Source organism: Henckelia pumila, chromosome 4, assembly GCF_033568475.1.
Source record: "Henckelia pumila isolate YLH828 chromosome 4, ASM3356847v2, whole genome shotgun sequence".
In the NCBI taxonomy this organism is placed as follows: Eukaryota; Viridiplantae; Streptophyta; class Magnoliopsida; order Lamiales; family Gesneriaceae; genus Henckelia; species Henckelia pumila.
This window is the reverse complement of record NC_133123.1, coordinates 109,015,916-109,038,679: the sequence shown is the minus strand read 5'-3', so window position 1 is coordinate 109,038,679 and position 22,764 is coordinate 109,015,916. Positions and strand designations below refer to the sequence as shown.

The 22,764-nt window shown below is 36.2% G+C and overlaps 2 protein-coding genes across 3 annotated transcripts; one reads left to right on the top strand and one right to left on the bottom strand.

Moving 5' to 3' along the window:
* The first annotated feature begins 3,025 nt into the window (after positions 1–3,025).
* On the top strand, positions 3,026–8,063 carry LOC140864347 (UV-B-induced protein At3g17800, chloroplastic). The gene is made up of 3 exons (XM_073268484.1): positions 3,026–3,183; positions 4,814–5,094; positions 6,986–8,063. Exons 1-3 carry the CDS (start codon positions 3,055–3,057, stop codon positions 7,794–7,796), a joined length of 1,221 nt encoding a protein of 406 aa, XP_073124585.1. The 5' UTR covers positions 3,026–3,054; the 3' UTR covers positions 7,797–8,063.
* A 683-nt stretch (positions 8,064–8,746) lies between these two features.
* Positions 8,747–14,969, bottom strand: LOC140863241 (cellulose synthase-like protein D2). 2 transcript variants are annotated; one of them, XM_073266527.1, is made up of 4 exons: positions 14,717–14,969; positions 12,589–13,526; positions 11,115–11,922; positions 8,747–10,660 (listed from the first exon to the last, which is right to left on the bottom strand). In XM_073266527.1, exons 2-4 carry the CDS (start codon positions 13,479–13,481, stop codon positions 8,909–8,911), a joined length of 3,453 nt encoding a protein of 1,150 aa, XP_073122628.1. In that variant the 5' UTR covers positions 13,482–13,526; positions 14,717–14,969; the 3' UTR covers positions 8,747–8,908. The 2 variants fall into 2 exon arrangements, with proteins under 2 accessions (XP_073122628.1, XP_073122627.1); XM_073266526.1 differs by lacking the exon at positions 14,717–14,969 and adding an exon at positions 14,023–14,628.
* Between the last annotated feature and the right edge of the window lie 7,795 nt (positions 14,970–22,764).

Genomic DNA, 22,764 nt, shown 5'->3' with positions numbered 1-22,764 from the left:
TTCTGGATACCTTGTCAATCAGATTGTGCTTTCTTTGTCTAAGCCCCAGGTTTCCTAAGATTCTTTCCACTTGTTCTGCTGAAAATCCTTGATACTTTTGTAGAGTGGTATTTTTTCTCATAATTATTTGGATCATATTATGAGATATAGTAGTTTGACTAAAAAAAACCCAGCCAAACTTTCATGTGTTTCATGTCGAAACACTTCTTCTTTAGTCTGATTCTGATTCATCATCAGATTCTTCTTGACTACATAGTATTTCTTCCTCGTATATGCTTTCGTCTGAGGGTATATCCTCAAACTGATATACTTGGACAAGATCTCAAAAGAAGACCGCATCATCCATGTCAGGTGTTGATTCAAAGAGTTTGACTCCTTTCTTCTCATTTTCTGGACAATTTGTCGAAATATGTTCCCTTGCTCCGCATGTCCAGCAGTTACAGTCTTTAAAACTTTCACTTGCTCTCGTATGAGTTCTCCTAAAAGTTTTTCTGGATGGTATTCTTCCCCTGCTTTGAGATGAGCTTGTTGCTGAGGATGTTCTTGTAGGTCCACTTCTTTTTTCTGATCTATAAGATTTGGCCTTTTGTTTGGACCAAACTGTCCTTGGTTTCCGAGAACCTCTCATTCTTTTATTATAGGGATTATTTCTGAATTTTTTCCTTTTAAATCCCTGTGATCAATTCTTAATGATTGTTGGGAGATCATTTTCTCTACAACATAAAGGAGTACATTTATCTATACCCCTTATCTTTTTATAGTTCTTTTGTAGTGCTGCCATGTGGCACCATTCTGCCAATTTTTCTTTCAGAAAAGAGGCGCGTCTTGTCAATGTATCTAGAGTACTTGGAACATATTCTTTTATCAACATTTCTCTCCACGGGCTTTGCATTTTTTACGAAAAATAGCTGAATAGATACATTTTTCTCGACTCCTAAATACCATCTGTATTTAGTGAATAACATAATGTATTCATCAACTAAAAAGATATCATGCAACTCGAGACTATAAAGAGCTTGAGTATATCTTCTCTTTTTCTCTGTATCTTGATTATTGAAATAGTCCACCCCTATAAATTGTGCTTAAAATAGGGTGGTCATTCTTCCTCCAATCTCGCTGAGGGATTCTCCTGCTAAAATTGATTCTTTAGTCTCTGGCATAGTCATTTCTCAAGCGATCTTAACAGATCCCATTAGACTCATTTCTAGAAGTTTAATGAATCCTTCTTTATTGAGATCTAATGTTCATGCTGCAATTCTCATAGCTGATGTCCAACCATCTATGAGATCTTCTCTGTTTTTGAAGTCCAAAACATCAAGGTTTAACATAACCCCATAAGGATGTATAGGATCTAAAACAGCTTTTTCGTAAGGAGTTTGATGGAGTGGGATTTTACTTCTTCTTGTCCTTGTTCCTGTTGGATGTGAATTTTCTCCAGCCTGAAATTCACTATGTGGTTGTTCTGTTTTAACCACATATCTTGGCGGATTCCCAGTAGGTTGTTCACCTTAAGGGAAATTCATATTTAAATCTACAACATTAAGTTTGCAAATGAATTTGCAAAATCTTGTAGATCCTCAAGATTTAATCTTGCTAAAGTAGTCATCAGATAATATTTTTCTCTGATACTGCTTTTATAAGATTAATCATCATCTTTTCATCAGTTAAATGTTTTTGTACCATTTCGGTTTTACCTTTCTGATGTAACAAAGGTTCGGTACCAAATGAGAGTGATAACCTTCCTCCTTTCCTAGAACTCGTTATTTGTTCTAGATTTTGGATTTTCATTTGAAGATCCCTTAGAGTTACAAGAATTTCTTCTTGTTTTTTAAGGATTTCTTCAATTTTTCGAGGTATTTCATACAGCTGGTTGCTGTAATATTATACCGTCTTTTGAATTTCTCTAAGATTTTCGGAGAGCTTAGAAAAATTTGGTGTGATCTCTAGAAATTTGGAGTTAGAAATCATCTTTCTTAATCCTTTCAGAGCTTATAAAGAGACCCGAGCTTCTCGCACGGAGCCTTGTATTTTGTTGGGAATCTATTTTAAATAGATTCAATTTTTCATATGAAATTCACCTGGTTCAAACTTTCGTTTGAATTCATGGTTTTGTTAAAATCTCTTCTTCAACAAAGAAAAGCATGATTTAACGAATAATACTATGTCTGAATATTTAACCTAAGCTCTGATACAATTTTTTTGGATAATTCTTTATACTATAAATGAGCACAAAATCTCCATATTCTAGCATAAAACTTTTAAATTTGAAGCATAAAACCTTTAAATTTCAAGCATAAAAACTTTATATTTTAAGCATAAATTAGCATAAATCAAGTACAAAAATTAAACATTAAAATATTTAAGTTTGGTGGTCTAGAAAGTTATAGTAAATAATCTTTTGGTTAGGAAATTAGAATAAAGTGATGTGTATTGGGGATTTAAGTACAATTTACTCATATATATACTAAATAATTAATATTTTATTTGAGTGTATAATATTATTGGATTAAATTGAATTTATTTTATTATGATATGTTTAGAATAAAAATATATAATTATAATATTTTTTGGCTAATAATTATTAATTAATTACAAGTTGATAAATTTTAACTTGTGAGAATATTTTTTTGTTTTAAATATTATCAATATATATTTGAAATTTAATTAAATGATTTTTTTAACTTTTAAACTTTTTAATTTAATAAATTTTAAAATATTTAATTTTTGGCAGTCCAACTCCAACGGGTCTAACTCAGATTGAACTCGTCGGGTTTTCGAGGCGGGGCGGGTCCAAAGAGAGGAGGGCGGGTCTCGAGTTTAGCCAAACCAGCTTCAGATCCGCCCCGTTGCCATTCCTAAGTGCTATCCATAAAAAAATTATGTTTTGAATTTAGGATTGTGAAGAAAAGTTATAAAATTTAAAATTTTGTGGTGAGAATGACGGGTTATGACAGGTCTCATGCTGAACATATTCATATAATTAAATGAAACATATAAATAAATATAATGAAAAGGGCTTAAAATATCTGCTTAGCACATTGCGGGAGACAAAAGATGATGCAATTCGCGGCCGTAATATCAGAAGTACCGGCGGTTCTCCCGCCGGCCGGCGGATGCAGGGCGCCGGATTTCAAGCATTGCAGGTCATCATTCGACGCCAAGTCTTTACTTTGGCCCTCCAGAGTAAGCTTTCTATACTTCTTTCACAAATGTCCGTTGCCCATGCCCTATCGACTGGATATCTCGTTCATTGATGTATTTATGGTATTTTCGGTCTGATATTCAGTAGCTGAAGAGATTAATAATTGTTTGGTTAGTATATGTTCTCGTGTTTTTTTAACAATTTAAGTGAGGCGGACGATTTTCTTTGTACCGGATGCAGCGGCATGCCGGAATTGAATTTTCTGTGGATACTAGCGAAACAATATTACTCTTGCTTGCAAGGACTTACTTTCTTGATCTGGAAAAACTCGTGCGCAAATGTTTGAAGTGTAAATTGAATTGTGAAAAGTGGTGCCGCTTTTTTGTTTTCCTTTTATCGATTTGAAGAGTGGAGAATTGAAATATGTTTTTGATTAAAAGAGAAGCCGAGTGTATTACCACTATTTCACTGAAATAGGTGCATGATATATAGCATATAACTATGAAATTGCTTGCAAAAATGGTAGTATTTGTTATATTTTGAACTTGGACCTATCTCCAGCAAAAAAATTAGCTAAACGGCAGAATTATATATCAAACTCCAAGAATATTTATCCAACCGACATGGGACACAATTGACACAACAATACGCCTCTCTCACGCCCAGTAATAACTTGGACCTAACTCAACTCTAAAAAGTAGCTCAAGGGGAAGATTGTCTACACAACTAACACACCAACACATCTCTTTCACGCTCAGGAATGAAACAACTGAAGCTTTGAGACATTAACGGGTGACCCAACTATGGGATGAAAGCCCAACTTTGAGTAGGGGTGTTCAAACTTCGGATAAAACCGAAAAAACCGAAAATCCAAACCGGAAAAACCAAACACCGAACCGAAAACCGAAATTTGAAATTTGGATATAAATATTAAAACCGAAATTTATTTGGTTCGGTTTCGGATTATATATCTCAAAACCGAACCGACCGAAAAAACCGAAATTTTATTAAATTAATAATTTTATTTATATAACTATTTATATTATATATTTTATGAGATGATACCTAGTGAATAAAGAGTTATTTTTAATAATATTTAGTTCATTGTTGATTATTTAAGTCATTTAGACTTTGAATTTAAATATTTTACAAAAAAATCATTTAAAAGATAACATATTATATTTTAAAATATATTTATAATATTAATTAAAATAATTATATCAAAACCGAAATAACCGACCGAAATAACCGAACCGATTTAGTAAAAAACCGAACCGAACCGAAGGAAAATGGTTCGGATATCGGATTATATATTTCTAAAACCGAAAATCGGAAAAACCGAAATAAAAAACCGAAAACCGGACCGAACCGACCGATGAACACCCCTAACTTTGAGAAATCCAACACATAACGGTGGGCCTTGGGCTCTGATATCATGTTAAAATTTGGACTTGGACCGAACTCCATTCCAAATGCTAGCTGATGGGGGATTGTCTTTGTCTATATATTGAACTCTAAGGATATTTACCCAATCGATGTGGGACATAACTAACACACCAAGAGTATTGATACAAAAAAAAACGCCACTGAAAATTCTGTTAAATTCGATGGTGATTCTTGTGCTATTTGGATAATTCCAAAGTTATAGTCTAAATTATGCTTTGTTGGTAGAACTGGCCCTGCCCTTTTTCTGGTTCCAAGCTAGAGTTTCAGTCACAGAAGTTGAGAACTAGAAGGTTCATGGTGAGAACCTCTGGAAATTCAGGTGGTAATTTGATTCCAGTGGCTCCTCTTCAGCTCGAGTCCCCTATAGGCCAGCTTTTGACCCAGATTCTACAAACACATCCACATCTTCTTCTAGTAACTGTTGATCAGCAGCTTGAGAATCTCCAGAGTCAAAGGGATGCACAAAGAGAGATGATTGCATCATCATCGCAAGATCTCCTCAACAAGTATGTGTTAATTCTCTATGATTTTGTTGTGTTAGTTCTGTGCTTAACAAAATGATAGTATTTTGATTTGTTTGAGCATATAGCTTGCCACATGTTTGATCATAAGTATCGTTGACAGTAAGGTTGGATTTTGTTGCCAAAGTTATGATAAGACTTACTACAAATTATCCAATAAACAAAATGGATGCCCTTAGACCAAGTAACTCACTGGCACTTTAACCTTTAGGCCTGCACATGTTTTGCATCTGGTCTTACATTGGTCTATGCATGTAAAGATGTAGATACCAGCATCTTGAATTGACTGGTTTAAGGGACTCACAGCTAGTCTGAAGGATTGCTTATTGAAAAGGTAAGTTTAATGTTTCGTACGTAGAAATTATTACTGGAAAGCAGTTGAAAGAAAAAGGTGCGTTTTGTGATTATTGCATTTTGACTACAAGATGCTTAAGTGCCGCACTTTCAGTTGTCAATCTCCTGCATAAAGTTAACCGGTAAACTCCTGTGTCACCGCTCTTAGCCTATGTGCTCACTGATAGCTAGCTTGCTTTTGTAGATGAAACTCCCATTGGCCAATCCTTAGTCAATAGTTAGTCTTGCTTAGGTGATCAAACTGACGGTGAACCACCATCTCTTAATAGATTGGTTTACAGGAACATTATATGATATTACAAGGCAAATTATGCTTGGATGCCATGTTTGGAGAAGTAGTTATATTATACAGTAATTTGTGGTACTTTATGTGTTGTGGTTATATTCAGTAGAATGTGTCAACTATACAAGCTGAATTCGCCCTGAAGTTCCAAACATGCAAGATCAAGTTCTCTCAAGATTTTTATGTCAATATTCATTAGAATTTACTAAAATTTATTTTTCCCCTTCGATTTTTCAAAGCTTTACTTTCTACTTTTTCTTAGGATAAATTTCTACTTGCTCTCACAATATCTGTATTTACATTTGTTTTGTTGACATAGGAACAAAGATGTCAGTAAATGTCTAGGTTCTTTCATGGTCGAGAAATTACCTATGAGTAGAAATCTGGATAGAGGGCAACACTAGTTGCATCCAGATTGTCTGACTAGGACTTAATATAGGTTAAAGTAAACCAGTTGAGTATAACTGCTCACCCGATTAAGATGAAAAATGGAGGTCTCTTAATTTCGTGTTCTGCTTTAGTTGTCTCTTACCAATTTACTGCATGCACTTGAATTTTCTATACATAGTACACAATGGTATGATCTAGCCGACATTGTAAACAAATAACTAAGTCATAAATGTTCGAGAAAAAGCAAATTCTGAAGTTGACTTCTGCAATAATAATGCTTTTATATATGGCTCCTACTAACCTTCAAAAAATGAAGTTCAGATGGTCTTTCCGGAGAAGATTTCCTGGCTTATTTTGAAATTGGTATATAACAGTTTCTCGATGTAGAAGTATCTGTACCACTTTCATGGTGTTCCACCCATTATCATGCATGTGTGGAGGTTGCCAGGATAACATACATTTATGGCCTTAACTAGCGACTAGAAGTTAAATGAAAACCGTTGAGGGATGTTTGAGATGAGAATGAGAAGATAAAATACTTGACATTAAGCACAAATTTATGTCAAGAAACTATGTGGTAGAATGCCCAACACTTCTGAAATTTCCTGTATTGTTCAAATAAAACTTTTCACTTTTCGCCTTTCGGTTGTTTCAGATGAATTATTTTGATCTTTGCTTTAGATCTTGTGTGCATAATCGACAGTATTTAAAATGATAATCATTGGCATTCGTATCTTTTCTAGCTTCCATTCAGAAGTTACGGAAAAAGATAATGTAATGGATTCATGCCATATTTGTAACCATCATTGCTTATTGTATGAGTTTGAGCACAATCTTTATTAATTTTAGGAGAATAGCTGAAGTAAAGGAGAAAGATTGGAGGAAAACACTGGAAGATATAGTCTACTGCTTAATCGTGCAAAGATTTGTGGAGAATGATATTTCAATGAACCCCCAAATAACTACTTCATATCCTGCTGGAAGAGTGGATATTTGGCCAGATCAAGAAGAAAAGCTGGAATCTGTGCACTCTGCAGAGGCATTTGAGATGATACTTAGCCACCTGTCTCTTGTTCTCGGGGAGCGTGTTGTAGAATCTGTAGATACAATCATACAGATCAGTAAAATAAAGCTTGGCAAGCTTTATGCTGCTTCAATTATGTATGGGTATTTTCTAAGAAGGGTAGACGAACGTTTCCAACTTGAGCAATCTATGAACACCCTTCCTGAAGGTTTTGGTGAAGATCTGGTAAAGTCAGAACATCCCACATCAGAAAAGCAACTCTGGGATCCCGATTCATTAATACACATGTATCCTGATGATGGTGATGGGGAACACATCATAGATTCTGGCACCAAAGAAAAATCATACAAGTTGAGATCCTATGTGATGTATTTGGACGCAGAAACACTTCAACGGTACGCAACCATAAGATCTAAAGAAGCACTATCTTTGATTGAAAAGCAAACACAGGCATTGTTTGGAAGGCCCGATATTATGGTCACACAAAGTGGTACCCTTGATGCATCAAATGATGAAGTTGTTTCTGTAACATTTTCTGGACTGACACTGCTGATTCTGGAGGCTGTTACATTTGGATCATTTCTTTGGGATACAGAAAGTTACGTTGAATCCAAATATACCTTCATTAACAGCTAGATAGGTATTTTTTTTTCATGATCGCTGATGTCGTAATTTGGTGCTTTGGAAGTCTGCATTGCAATGTCGCGAAATTGATGTATAGCTAATTCAAGCAGTGGTAATTTTCTGAAGGTTTACAATGTTCATGATGGGGAGACGAGTTTGATTCCATCTATGAGCCATCAATCTTGTTATATGAACTTGTAAGTTTTATGGTCGTGACTGTGAAATAACCGATATCTGATATCATTATGGAATGTGTGTTTTGAAATATTGTGGTTAAAAGAAATTATTCAGATGATGTCTGTCTACGATAAAAGATGGGATTAATTTCAGAAAAAACTAATGGGGTAAACCGTTCTTGTGTAGCTTAGGAGAGTGAAGAATCAATTTTGCATCTCTTTCGTTGATGGCTGTTAAATAAAAGGAACCTGTCTCACAAAAAAACACCTACTTGACTCTTCTGTCGAATCAAGATTAAAATCCTCTGTGATATTTCATCAAGTCAAAGCTCGAACAAACCCAACGCGATAGCAGCAGCCTTGAAAAAGCAACTTATAAGTCCCCTCAGATACCGTTTGGTATCATGGATGAGATGTACGATAGATAAATAAAAACATGATGAGATATGGATAAGCAAGACATAATTATGAATAATATGTTGTTTTATATATTTTTTATTTTGTAGGATTATTGTGTTTATTCTCTTAATTGTCATTGTCAATTTCACACAATGTCACTTATATGACACTCATCTTCCACTAATACCATGGGTGAAGAGATATTTGTCATCAAACCTACATCTAATCTCATACCGGGCCATGAGATATCATTGGGTTAATTAAAAAATGAGAGAAACATGAAATGAATAAAAATTTGTGTCTCATCCGACCTTCATCTCATGTACCAAACGGTATCTCAGTATAACGGTCATCCAGGTCCAAACATTTTAGAGGGAAAAAAATTAATGAATAAAAAGTTGATATTCTACATAAAATCCCTAAACATCACAAAAGAATGTATGCTTCGTCTTTTACCTCAAGGTTTAGAGTATAATATACCATACAAAACAAAATAAATGATAACATCTTCTGACGGATGGTCCAGAACATTTTAGCCTCCTCAAAAACTCATGGAAACTGAAAAGACCCTCCTATTTGGGTACTCCCGGCTGGTGGAGAAATCGCGACCCAGAGAAGAGAAATGGTGATCGCTATAAGTCCCGACCAGACAAACACGATAGTTGGTGTCCGACCTCTTCGTCCCATCAACCCTTTCGCGAATGGATACAAATGAGCTAAAACCCAGAAGCTAAAGAAAACGCCCCCAAGCAAACGGCTCCACTGCGGTATAGCACTGTAAATCGTCCTGCTCACGCCTACCGCTATAGCAATCAAGTTTGTTATCATGATAGTAATGGGGGGAATCATTAGAGACGACCATTTTAAGATATAAAGATCGGCGAAATCATCGTCATTCTCATCGCCAGCGGATTTCGACGTCAATGTGAATGAAATTTCAATTCCGGCCACCACCTTTAGCAGCCCTTGTAGAACAGCAGCAAGATGCGCACTTGTTCCCCCGATCAACCAGAATTGCTCATTCCTCCACCAGTCTTCGAGATTTATACCGGACCACTTGATTTCGAGCACAGCCAACATGCAGAGAGTTAAGGTGATTACAAGAAGGTAAGTCAAGAATGTGACGTTTAGAGTCTGGACAATGAATTGCCCGGAGAAGAGCGACAATGCCGGGAGGAAACAATAGACAATTAGAAACAAGGACGTAAACGGATATATGCCCACATTAAGATAAGCCACCCTTTGTAGAAGTTTCATCTTAGGACTAGCTAGAATTGCATTATTCCGTGAAAAAAATATCTCAACTGAACCTGTGGCCCATCGAAGCACTTGATGCAGCCGGTCTGTCAGGTTAATAGGTGCAGTGCCACGGAAAGCATCCCTCTTGGTGACGCAGTATATAGACTTCCATCCTCGGTTGTGCATGCGGTATCCTGTCACCACATCTTCTGTCACTGAGCCATAAATCCACCCCACCCGATTGCCCCATTCAGTTTTGTCTTCGTACCAACAGGAGATAACACTGATAGCCTCTGCAACAGTGGATGCATCAAGAAGTTCCCTTGGAATTGTTAGAGCACCAGGAGGTCGTCCATTTTTCACAGCAGGGTGATCTGCAAGTGGTCTACCTTGAAATTCTGCAACTGGAATGGAATCGATCAGGAAACTCGAGTTACCAAACCGTTTAGAGAAAAGAGAAGGATTCATTTCCTCATCATCAGGATCCCCCATTCTAAGTGCCCGGTGCTCATCGGGTGCTGAAGAAATGGATGCATTTTTCTTCCGACGAGTGAAACAACAGCTGCAACAGCCAGAATGGTCTTTTGAACGAGGCGGGTCAAAGCCATAAAGCGCAGTCCGTCGAAAAAGGCACCCAGTGCCAACATAAACCGGACCCTGAAGTCCATCCAGAGCACGCATGTTGACATCAAAGAATACTGTATTGTGATTTGCGTAACGGTCGGATGGGTCTATTCCCTCAAATCTTTGAGGAAACTGAACATAGCAAAGTCGGTCTCCACCACGGTCCATCATAAAACACATGCCTTCTCTTATTGCCTGGGAATTGTAGATGTAGTGATCACAATCAAGATTTAGTATAAAGGGGCCATTGGACATGATCGCTGAGGCTCGAACCAATGCATTCATGGCCCCGGCTTTCTTATTGTGATCATACCCAGGTCGTTTTTCCCGAGAAACATACACAAGCAAGGGGAGTCGGATATCTACTTCGGTAAAATCAAGTGGACTGCTGTCCTCCGTGCCGTGTAGAGGTTCATCGCTTGGAGGTTTCAGCATTACCTGCAATTTACATAGCCCAAACAACATCAAGACCATTAAGAACAACCAGGTCAAATATCTTGTCTGATAAAACAAGCAGGAAAACTAATGAGCTATTGTTCCAGAAGTCGTAAAAGGATAAATAAAACGGCCCCTTAATTATGATGTCACAAGGTGGATCAGTTTTTATAAGGAACGGTGAGATTTGAGATTGACTGGCCAAAAGTATAAACAAAGTGCACAACAAAGCACTTAAGAATTGTGAAGAGCGGATAAGATACTGAAGATGCTCTGACCAAGTACCGAAAACAAATGGGAGGGCACAAGTCATGAATGTCTACAAAGGAAAGTATTTCACAAAAGAAAGAGGGTCATTGGGAAGAGATAAGGAATCCCGGACTAACAATTGATACCTCCACCTGATAAAGACAAATTAGTAAAAGATTGTAATATTCACCAGGTCTTTTAAAATTACCTGTATGATTCCAGCATGGTCACCTTTAGAGTGTTCGGGAGCAGAAACCATCCAGGTTCCTGGCCAATGTGTGCCATCTGCCATCCATGTTGCTCTAGAGGCCTTCAGAGGTTCCATTAGTTCATCATCACTGGCCTCTCTCCGAAGCTTCATGGCCTTGATTTCTTCTCTAGCATTATAAGCGTCTGAGCGACGACGAATTGAATCAGGAAGTCCATTGATTCTAACCTTGAACTCATCATACTCACGTTTAACCCTTCTACGGTCCTTGACAAAATCCGGAAGCACCTTGTTCTTAAAAGGGTCTTTTTTCAAGGAGAAATAAGATTCAGGATTCCTGGGTTCAATATCATGTTTCCGACAAAATGGCACCCATAGATTAGCAAAACTTGCAGCTTCTGCCATAGCCTCAAATGTTAGGAGGGCACCTCCATCATCAGAAACATAGCAAGAAAGCTTCTCGACAGGATAATCTGCTGCGAGAATGGACAAAATAGTGTTTGCTGTAACAAGTGGCGGTTCCTTTTCAGGATCAGCTGTGGAAACAAACATATCTATTCCTGGTAGATCAGATTTTCCGGTGGGATTTGCAGGACTTGGTGTTTCAAATTTTTCTTTCAAGACATTAAGATCAGTAGCGCGATTAACAGGAAAGAACTTTGGAAGCTGATCAAGTAACCACGAGAAGGCAAACCAAATCTCACAGATTACAGACATCAGCCACAGCCATCTTGCATCCTCATTGGGATTTTTGACTCTCCAAGCAAGAAATAATCCGAGAACAGCCATACGTACAAAAATCAAGAGTCTGGAATTGTATAATTACAGGAGATTCTTGTTAGTCTTTATCACAACTAAAGATCCAAACAACAGACAGAAGGGTTAGTCACTAATTTAAGAACAATAAAAGAACATCTAGAGGAGAAAGTTTCCAAATAAAAAATAAAAAAGCGATCGTAAAGTTGATTCATATGCTGCAGAAAATACATACAAAACAGAAAGGATATGCTGACAATATTTTTTAGACTGTTATCAAATAAAAAACACAATCCTTCAAAGTCGAAGACAACTACAAACAAAACTTCATATAACCCATAATCTCAAATTTTTTTACTGCTTTTATAATGCAACACATTTTCATAAAAGATATTCCCATAAACCCCAGCATCAGCAGATTAGCCTACTGAAGCATCAGCACGCATTATTTTTTGCATGCATATATTTTGATACGAATCCTTAGCACAGTGAAGGCAATATCAACTCAACAGGTAAGTGCTGCTAAAAAGATAATTGGCCCACTTTTTAAAATGTCACAATCTGCCAAATATCTACATCACCTTTGTATTACCTCCATTATTAACTAATTCTATTCCTTCAAATGCTCGCTGTAAATCAGATATCAATCTGATTTTTACCTAAAAAATAGAATCGTAATAGTAACAGCATTAACAAGAATGAAAGGACACATTGTTACCGATATGGACTGAGTACACCAGCTGGTATCTTCAATTTACGAGTGAGTGGCCTCCATGGCTTGTTGAGAAGTTCGGGAGGCTCACCAGACTCACTTTTGTCATCCATAAATCCGCCATCCTTCGGCCATATGGCATTGCCGTATCCATAAGTTCCCTTAGTCTCAAACAACCATCGATTATTATCAAACTCCACCCCTGTTTGGCTCCTCGCCAACCCCGATTGGCTCCTCATCATTGCTGATCTGTTGGCCGATTTCATCAATGACAACCTCCTCTCCATCTTTGACATGCCAACATTTGACGGAAGAGGTAACGGCTGACCAGGTTCCACTGAGCTTGTAGGAATTTCGGTATTCTTATATGGTTCTTTACATCCTGGGCAAATCCCATCAGCAGTCTTCACCGCGTCAATGAAACAATCCCTACAAATCTTGAAATCACATTCACATGGAAGAAGATCTTCCCCCCTCTCATCACTCATGACTTTCCCATCACAGCCTGGGATCGAACATGAGGAACCTTTTGTACCAGCCATCTGGGGATGATTAGTTTCAGATTCAATCACCTTATCCATCAAGTGTGCACGGGTAACACTATTATATCCACCAGTAAACAAAGAACTCGATACATACTGTTCCTCAACCCTCTGTGATATTGGAGGATGATCCACCACCCTCATTGACAGTGCCGGATCCATGGGCTGATTATCAGGTGTTGGTGGTATATGTACAGTATACTCCGAGAATTCAACACCACTCATCTCACTATCAAGACTATCCCTCGACAAGTTGACATAGCGACCTGATGATGTCCTCCTCGAAAAGGTCACAGTTGGAGGAATTGGACCCCTCCCGGTATTTGGATCAGAAGGTTTGAAGGATCTTCCAGCCATTCTACTGATATTTTCACAACAAAATCATATATTTGTCAACGGAACCTGAAAATCAAGAGAAAACCATTAAAAGAAGAAGAAGAAGATGGAAAATATAAAAACACAATGATTGTTTCACAAGAATTCAAATTCAAGAGTGATTAATCTTTTTCCTAAGGCACTCTTTTCGAGACGCACCATAAATTTTCAGTCTTGCAAAACTTCTTCTTTAACAACAGAGATCATCTTAATCTTCATTAAGTAAAACACAGAACGATCGAATACTATTTACTGGATAAATAGTACTATAACTTAAAACGAGATTAAAATATTTTCTTTTTATGCAAAGTCGTCTACTTTTTTTGAACAAAAGGAATAAAGAGTTACTGCTTTTGGGGCCAAATTTCAAATCCTCTCCACTAATCTAAAGGAAAAATATACTAAAACTAAGACTACAGATAAAAGTACCTAAAATCTTCAAAAAGTAGAATAACAGGAATAAGCACCAATAATCTTGTAAAAGTAGAATGATAAAAATGAATACCAAGATCACACATCATACCTTCAGAAGATCTAAACTTTCTAAGAATCCCAACAAATCTCAAAACCCAAAAATTTCTTCAAACAAAGAAAATCAATTCAAAACTTCCGATCAGACCATGGCGGACACATATAATAAGATAATAAAAAACGGGATAGGGAGAAAAGGATCAACAGCTTCCCATCTAATACTTAGTCTCCCGATGCTTAAAAAGAAGAGTGTCCTCCATATAAAAACAAGGACACGGCCTCCCAAAGACGTGTAAGAAACTATCAAAAACAAATACTAATTTAATACCTCAAACGTTCACACACATACAAATGGTAAGCTAAAATATAAAAATAATAATTACAACTGTAATACAAAAGCTAATGCGACCGGGTCTAATAATCTTCCGATAAAACATTTTCTTACACGCTAATTTCATAAAAATAACTACTAAAAACACACAATTTTACGTCTCTTTCTGAACTCCAAATGGGATCTAGCAGTTCAAAATCCATCCCAAGACCAGGTATAGAAAAGAAAACTAGCGACTCGTCACCAAACAAAATTAAATAGCAACAAAGCCGGCGAACCCAAGAAGAAATAGTAAAAGCACATTTCAGTGCCCGGCTAGCACATTTATACATGGCAAAAACACGGTCAAAAAAGATTTGTGCACCAACCACATCGTCATAAAAAAAAAAGATCTGACCATTTCAGATGAATCTACCTCGACTAAAGAATATTTAGATAAATGGGCTATTGTAATTCGGCACAAACCCAACTTTTGTTCCTTGATTTGGGCAGTGATGTATGCTAAAAAAGCTTGAAAAAATCAGATGGGTTTTTTCAAAGAATTTGTAACAATTGAGGAAGAACGGCGGATTTGTTTTGTGATGCTGAGTGCTTTGGATCTTTGCAAGAAAAGTTTTTACTTTAGATTTTGTAATAATAACAATAACTAAAACTGTGTTGATAGGTAGACTAGTGGATGATAAAACGGCGAAGATTAAGGTGACGGACAAAAGAAGAAATATATTACGCGTATATAGGGTTTTTCTTTTTTCTTTTTTCTTTTTTCCTTTTTTCTTTTTTCTTTTATTTTCCCGATTACTAATGGGTATAATATTTAATTTATTACTTATATTTGAGTGACGGACAAAAGAAGAAATATATTACGCGTATATAGGGTTTTTCTTTTTTCTTTTTTCTTCTCTTTTTTATTTTCTTTTCCCGATTACTAATGGGTATAATATTTAATTTAGTACTTATATTTGAGTGATGTTTCAAAACTAATCTTTTAAACACAAATATAATTTCTTATATATAATTTACTTAAATTTTGTTTAGCCTTCACATCGATTATTGTCAGTATTTTTCTTTATATTATCATTACTTTTAATTTTATTATAAATATATGTATTATACTTACCAAATTATTCAGGCAAACTTATATGAGATCCTCTCAAATATCAATTCCGTAAGATTTTTGACATGATCGAATCTATTAAAAAATCTCACTTTTTAATGTAGGTATATGGCTCAGATTGACTCGTCACATATATTTGAACAAATCAATTAGACCGTCTCATATAGAAAAATCTACTTCAAAATTATTGCATCGAGATGCTCAAATCGTTGATATACATAAAGTTTCTTGAAAATTATCATTTTTAGTCTATTAATTAAGAATCAAGTGTATATAACCATATTAATTTAATTTTGACTCTAAAATATATGTATATATGAGCATGATTTGAATTTGTAGTTACGAATCAGCTATTTTTCAATAACTTTTGTACAAATTTCTCATCCAGAATTTCAACGTTATTTTGATAAACTACTTGTAATACAATTAATACTTGAAATATTGTCCGTGGAACTATTTAGAATATTCTGAACTTTCATTGTTTAAATATTTAAATATGCAAGGTTCACTCTATTAGATAGTGTTTGAGAGAACTTTTATGAATCACTTCTCAACTTTTCCTTAATAAAATTTTGAAATTTTTCAAAATTTTATTAAGAAAAAGTTGAGAAGTATTTTCTTAAAAACTCTCTCAAACACGACTGTTTAGCCTAAAGAATCAACTTTACTAGAACTCTTTTAGAGCATGTTCAAGGATGTGATAAAGTTGGTGTGGTGAAGTTGGCAACTTGATCGCATGATGATGTCAGTGTTGATAAATTCATTATACATTTCTACAATGGTGTGGTGATGTTGTAATGGTGATGTTGAAATATTATATTTTTATTATATTTAATATTTTTCTTTAAACATAATAAAATTTCACATAAATATAATAAATTTAAAATACACATAATTAAAATTTAAAACATATTTGAAATATAAAAACAAACAAAATAAAAACTACACACAATAACAAAAGACAAGAAATGAAAAAAAATAAAAAAATTTAAAAGATTACAACCGAAGAAAATATAATGAAATACCACCGAAATAAATTACTAATTGAATTTTTTTTAAAAAATTTGTTCTTGCATTTTTATGTAATACTGACGTTGAATGTCAGTAAGACTTGGATCATTAACATCTTTTTCCATGATTCGATTTTCATGCTCCAGCTCCATTCTTTCTTGTTCCCTCACCCTCATCTCGTGCTCCATCATCCTCATTTCAAACTTGTTTTTCATATTTTGAGTCATTGTTGCATAATGTTCTTTTGTCAAAGCAGTCCTCTCTTGATGTGATCATGGATAGCTCAAATGTGGATCGAGTGGCAAGGGGAGTTCGAGATCCATTGGAGTTGCCACGATGACCGATAACGAGGAGTCGAGCTAACGAATTCAAGAAGACACTTCAAATGTTGATGTTAAATTATCAAGATAGAGTTGGAGCACTTGAAGATCAATTTGAAAGTTGCCTATGTGTTCTTGAAGTGTTGGGAGTCAAAAACAGTGAAGAAAATAAAATTGAGGCAGAAGAGGTCTCGCTCGAGCGCATTGAAAGTTTCGGGCAGAGTGTTTCTCGCTCGAGCGAGCATACACGTCCGCTCGAGCGAGCGCAGGGACAAGTGCGAGGCATAGTCTTCCTCGCTCGAGCGAGCATGCACATCCGCTTGAGCGAGCGAGTTTTTTTCGGAAATGTACACACACTTTGGCGTGTTGTGTGTGTGATCGGGATTTTGATATTTTAATGTTATTTGCCTATTTTTGAAAGTTTTAATTATACTAGGAAACTTTCTAGATGATATATTTGATATCTTTAGGCTATATTTTGCGTTATCTTTTATTTTTTGATTGTAAACTATAAATACTTTTGTTATTTTCATTAATAATAATTCAGTTTCAGTTTATACACAAATTATTGAAATTCTCTCAAGAATTTTATTCAAAGCTTTGCTTTGGCTTTTTCAAATCAAACTTTCTCAGTTAATTACTTGGAAACGTTTGTCGATTGATTTCTTACTGAAGATTGTCAGATACAAGTTATCTGAAGGTTTTGTTTGGTTTCGATTGTCGTGATTTTTGTTGTTAATCGTTTTGTCGATGAAAGGTGGAAATCCAAAATTCCATCAATTTTACTTGTTTTAAAGATTGGAAAAACACCTTGGATCTTTTGGTTATTGATTAGAGGATGCGATTTAATTTATAATCGTGTTTTCTAATCTTACTCATCAGGATTCATATCATTTGGTATCAAAGCCAAGTTTTTGATACAAGTAAGTCGTATCCTTCTTTAATCTATATTTTTTTTCTTCGTTCCTCGTTCTTTGTTCTTCGATCTTCGTCTATCTCATATCAAATTTCTGTGTCTTTTCTTTCAAACATGTTATCCAAGTCTCGTGTCTTGTACTACAAGTTATAAATTCAAAAAATAAAAATAAAAATCGGCCAAAAATCTTCAAAAAAAAAAAGAAGAAGCAAAGTAACTTGTGGCCAATTCCTTTGTCGTCGTTCATCCTTGGGTTCGAGTCAAAATCAATTTGTCGATAAAATTCCTTACTTGTGTTTGTGCAATCTTTGTGTAAGTCAATTTTCAAGCGTCTAAAAGTTTTGAACTTGAAGGTTTGATTCTTTACTTTACAAAGCAAGGCTTTACCACAAATTTGATTGAAAAAAGGAGTGTTGGAGTGATTCGTTTGGATTGAACTGTGAGAACTTGTGTGAGAAAATCTATTACTAACGATTTTCTTGCAGGTACCATGAATCCTAATAAAATGTTAGTGAGAGTGTGAGTGTGAACCAAGGAATTTTCAAGGTTCAAATGGAGGCATTGATGGGAAAATTTACTAAAGTGATGAGGTCGGAGTTGGAGCCTCTTCATGAGCGGATGAGTAAATTGGATGAGAGTAGTGGTAGTGGAAAAAAAATAAAAATAGGAAGGAAAATGATTTTGAGGATGATGAGGAGAGTTATGATGAAAATTGGGATGAGAAGAGAAGAGTACATGGGGGTAGACATAGGCGAGAAGCGGTGCGTGGAAAATATATGGAGAGTAATAAAGAGGATGAGAATATTAGTAGCATTAAGATGAAAATTCCAGCGTTTCATGGAAAATCTGATCCGGAGGCGTACCTGGAATGGGAGAAGCGTGTGGAGTTTGTGTTTGATTGCCATCACTATTCTGATCTTAAGAAAGTGAGGTTGGCGGTGGCTGAGTTTGTAGATTATGCATTAATCTGGTGGGATCAATTAGTGACCAATAGAATGAGGTGTGGAGAGCCTCCTATCGAAACGTGAGAAGAGATTAAGCGTGTCATGAAGAAGCATTTTGTACCTAACCATTATTATCGTGAAATGTATAGGCGTCTACAGACTTTGAGGCAGGGTCCAAGGAGCATGGAGGATTACTACAAGGAGTTGGAGACCACGATGATCTGGACCAACATTGAGGAAGATAATGAAGCTATAATGGCTCGATTCTTGTGTGGTTTGAATAGAGAAATACAAGATCAAGTGGAGCTTCGTCACTGTATTGATTTAGATGAGATGGTGCAGATGTCCATGAAGGTGGAACATCAGTTTAAGAGAAGAGGAGTTGGTCGATTACATTCCGGTGGGGGATCGTCGACATCTTAGCATCCAAGCGTTGCAAAACGGGAGGATAACAAGCCGGTGTACAAATCAAAATCTGACACCAAATTGGAGGCACCAAAGAAAGTGGTAAAAGGTACATCTGAAACTTCTAGTACTCGATCTAAAGATATTAAATGTTTTAGATGTCAAGGAATTGGCCATATTTCTAGCCAATGCCCTAATAAGAAGTTGATGATTATGAATGCTTGTAGTGATGTGGAGTTTGAAAGTGATGGGGAAAATTATGATGATATGCATGCGTTAGTAGATCCTGATGATGAGGATGGATTTGGGGCTGTTGTTGGTGAATTATTGGTGACTAGAAGAATTTTAAATGCACAACATAAGGAGGAAGAAGAGAGCCAGATGGAAAATCTTTTTCATACTCGTTGTTTTGTGAATGGAAAGGTGTGCAGTCTTATTATTGATGAAGGTAGTTGTACCAATGTTGCGAGTTGCAAACTTGTGGAAAAATTGGGGTTGACTCTTGTAAAGTATCCTTAACCATATAGGTTGCAATGGTTCAATGACTGCGCGGAAGTGAGAGTTAATAGGAGAGTTGTGGTGCCATTTTCTATTGGCAAATATGTTCATGAGGTTTTGTGGGATGTGGTCCCTATGCAAGCATTCATATTCTATTGGGGAGACCGTGACAATTTGATAGAAGAGTGGTGCATGATGGGTTTAAAAATAGATATTCTTTTGTAATGAAAAAAGAACCTATTGTGTTGTTGACAAATGACTCCAAAGCAAGTGTTGGAGGATCACATGAAAAAGAAAAAGAGAGATGAGGCCAAAAAAAATAGTGAACAAAAAAGTGAGATGACCTTAGAAAAAAAATGATAAAAAGATAGATGAAAAAAAAATTGAGAGAAAAAAGCTGAAAAAAAATATATATGACCCAAAAGAGTGAGTTGAGAGATGTTTTGAATTCTCATGTTCCACTTGTGTTGATATTTTATAATTAGTTACTCCTTAACACAAGTGATATAGCCGGAGATCTTCCGAGCATTGTTGTTTCTCTCTTGCAGGAGTTCGATGATTTATTTTCGGAGGAGCTACCTTAGGGATTACCACCTTTGAGGGGGATTGAGCACCAAATTGACTTGGTACCCGGGAGTTCATTGCCGAATCGTCCAACCTATAGAGGCAATCCGGAGGAAACTAAGGAGTTGCAACGACAGGTAAGTGAACTTCTAGATAAAGGTTTTGTGCGTGAGACGATGCCACCATGTGTTGTACCTATGTTATTAGTACCTAAGAAAGATGGTTCTTGGCGTATGTGTGTTGATTGTAGGGCTATCAATAACATTACAATCAAGTATAGGTATCCTATTCCTAGACTAGATGATATGTTAGATGAACTGCATGGTGCTAGTGTGTTTAGAAAAATTGATCTCAAGAGTGGTTATCATAAAATTAGGATGAGAAAGGGAGACGAGTGGAAAACTGCATTTAAAACAAAGTATGGGTTGTATGAATAGATGGTTATGCCTTTTGGTTTGACTAATGCACCTAGTACTTTTATGTGTCTCATGAATCATGTTTTGCGTGCATTTATTGGAAAATTTGTGGTAGTGTATTTTGATGATATCTTGGTATATAGTAAATATTTGAAAGATCATGTGGATCATTTGAGAGTTGTACTAATCATATTGTGTGCTGAACAATTATATGCCAACTTGAAGAAATGTGTGTTTTGAACAAGCGAACTCGTATTTCTTGGTTTTTTGTGAGCGCACAAGGTGTGAAAGTGGATGAAGAAAAGGTGAGTGTCATTCGGGATTGTCCGACGCCTACGTCCATTGGTCAAATTCGAAGTTTCCATGGACTTGTGAGTTTTTATAGGAGGTTCGTGAACGATTTTAGTATATTAGCCGTGCCCATGACTGCGGTTATCAAGAAAAACGTTTCGTTCCATTGGGGCGAGGAGCAAGAGAAGTCTTTTAATATCATTTAGCAAAAGGATAAGTTTTACTTGCATGATGACTATTTGTTTAAAGAAGATAAGTTGTGTATTCCTAAGTCTTCCATTCGAGAATTACTTGTTAGGGAATCGCATAGTGGTGGTTTAATGGAGCATTTTTGTGTGGCTAAAACATATCAAATTTTGCATGAGAATTTTTGTTGGGCACATATGAAACATGATGTTGAGAAGATGTGTGAGCGGTGTGTGACTTGTAGGAGGGCAAAGTCTAGATCACAACCACATGAGTTATATACTCCACTTCCAGTACCTAATGAACCGCGAGTTGATATTTCCATGGATTTTGTTCTTGGGTTACCTAGGTCTAAGAAGGGGAGGGATTCTATTTATGTTGTGGTTGATAGGTTTTCAAAACTGGCACATTTTATTGCATGTCACAAATCATATGATGTTTCGCATGTTGCAGATTTGTTCTTTAATGAGATTATGAGATTGCATGGCATGCTTAGAAGTATTATTTCTGATAGGGATACTCGATTTTTAAGTTACTTTTGGAAAACATTGTGGTGTAAACTTGGAACTAAGTTGTTGTTTTCTACTAGTTGTCATCCACAGACTGATGGACAGGCTGAGGTAGTTAATAGAACTTTAGGAACATTGTTGCGCTCTATCCTTAAAAGGAACTTGAAAAATTGGAAAGATTGTTTGCCGTTTATTGAATTTGCTTATAATCGTAGTGTGCATTCTACTAAGAATTATTCACCTTTTGAAGTTGTTTATGGTTTTAACTCATTGACTCCATTGGATTTGTTGTCGATACATATGATTGAAAGGGTTAATATGGATGGAAAGAAGAAAGCTGAATTTGTGAAGAACTTGCATGAGAAAGTACGTGAGAATATCGAGAAGAAGAATTTGCAGTATACTAAGACAACGAATAAAGGAAGAAAGAAGGTTGTCTTTGAATCCGGTGATTGAGTTTGGTTGCAACTGAGAAAAAAGCATTTTCCAGAGAAGAGGCATTCAAAGTTGTTACCTTGAGGGGATGGTCCTTTTCAAGTCATGGAGCGAATCAACGACAATGCCTACAAACTAGATTTGCCAGGTGAGTATAATGTGAGTACTACATTTAATGTTTCTGACTTATCTTTGTTTGATGTAGGATATGAACAAGATTTGAGGACAAATCGAGTTTATGTTCTGATGTGGTTCAGTGAATGAACAGACCTTGCAGGTTTAGCGAGGTTTGGTATTGTCGAAGGTTATTTGACCAGATGTTTTGAACATGAACTACTAATGAATTGGACGAATGGTTTATACTATAGGTCCGAGGTTTACCTTAGATTTCGAGGACGAAATCCTTTTAAGGTGGTGGGAATGTAGTGGCCCATATCCAAAATTAACGATAATGAGTAATTATCGTGTGATCATGATAGATTTAGAAAAACATGATTAAGGAGACTTCTAAATGGATTAACGAAGCCCGGAAATAGACCCAAAATGATCAGAAATGGTCCGGAGGATCAGACAGATCGGAAGCTCCGATGAACGATCGGAAGCTCCGATCGAATTACGTCATCCATGACGTGTGGTTGATCGGAAGCTCCGAACAGGATCGGAAGCTCCGATCACCCCTATCCGAAGTCAACCAGTAAGATTTTGACATGTGGCAGATAAGGATGTTCGGAAGCTCCGATGGCAGGATCGGACGTTCCGATCGAGGATCGGAGGTTCCGATCGATGCCTATAAATATAAGGTTCGAGGCATTCATTTCTTGCCAATTCCGAATTCTCTCCTTCGCCCTCGTGGT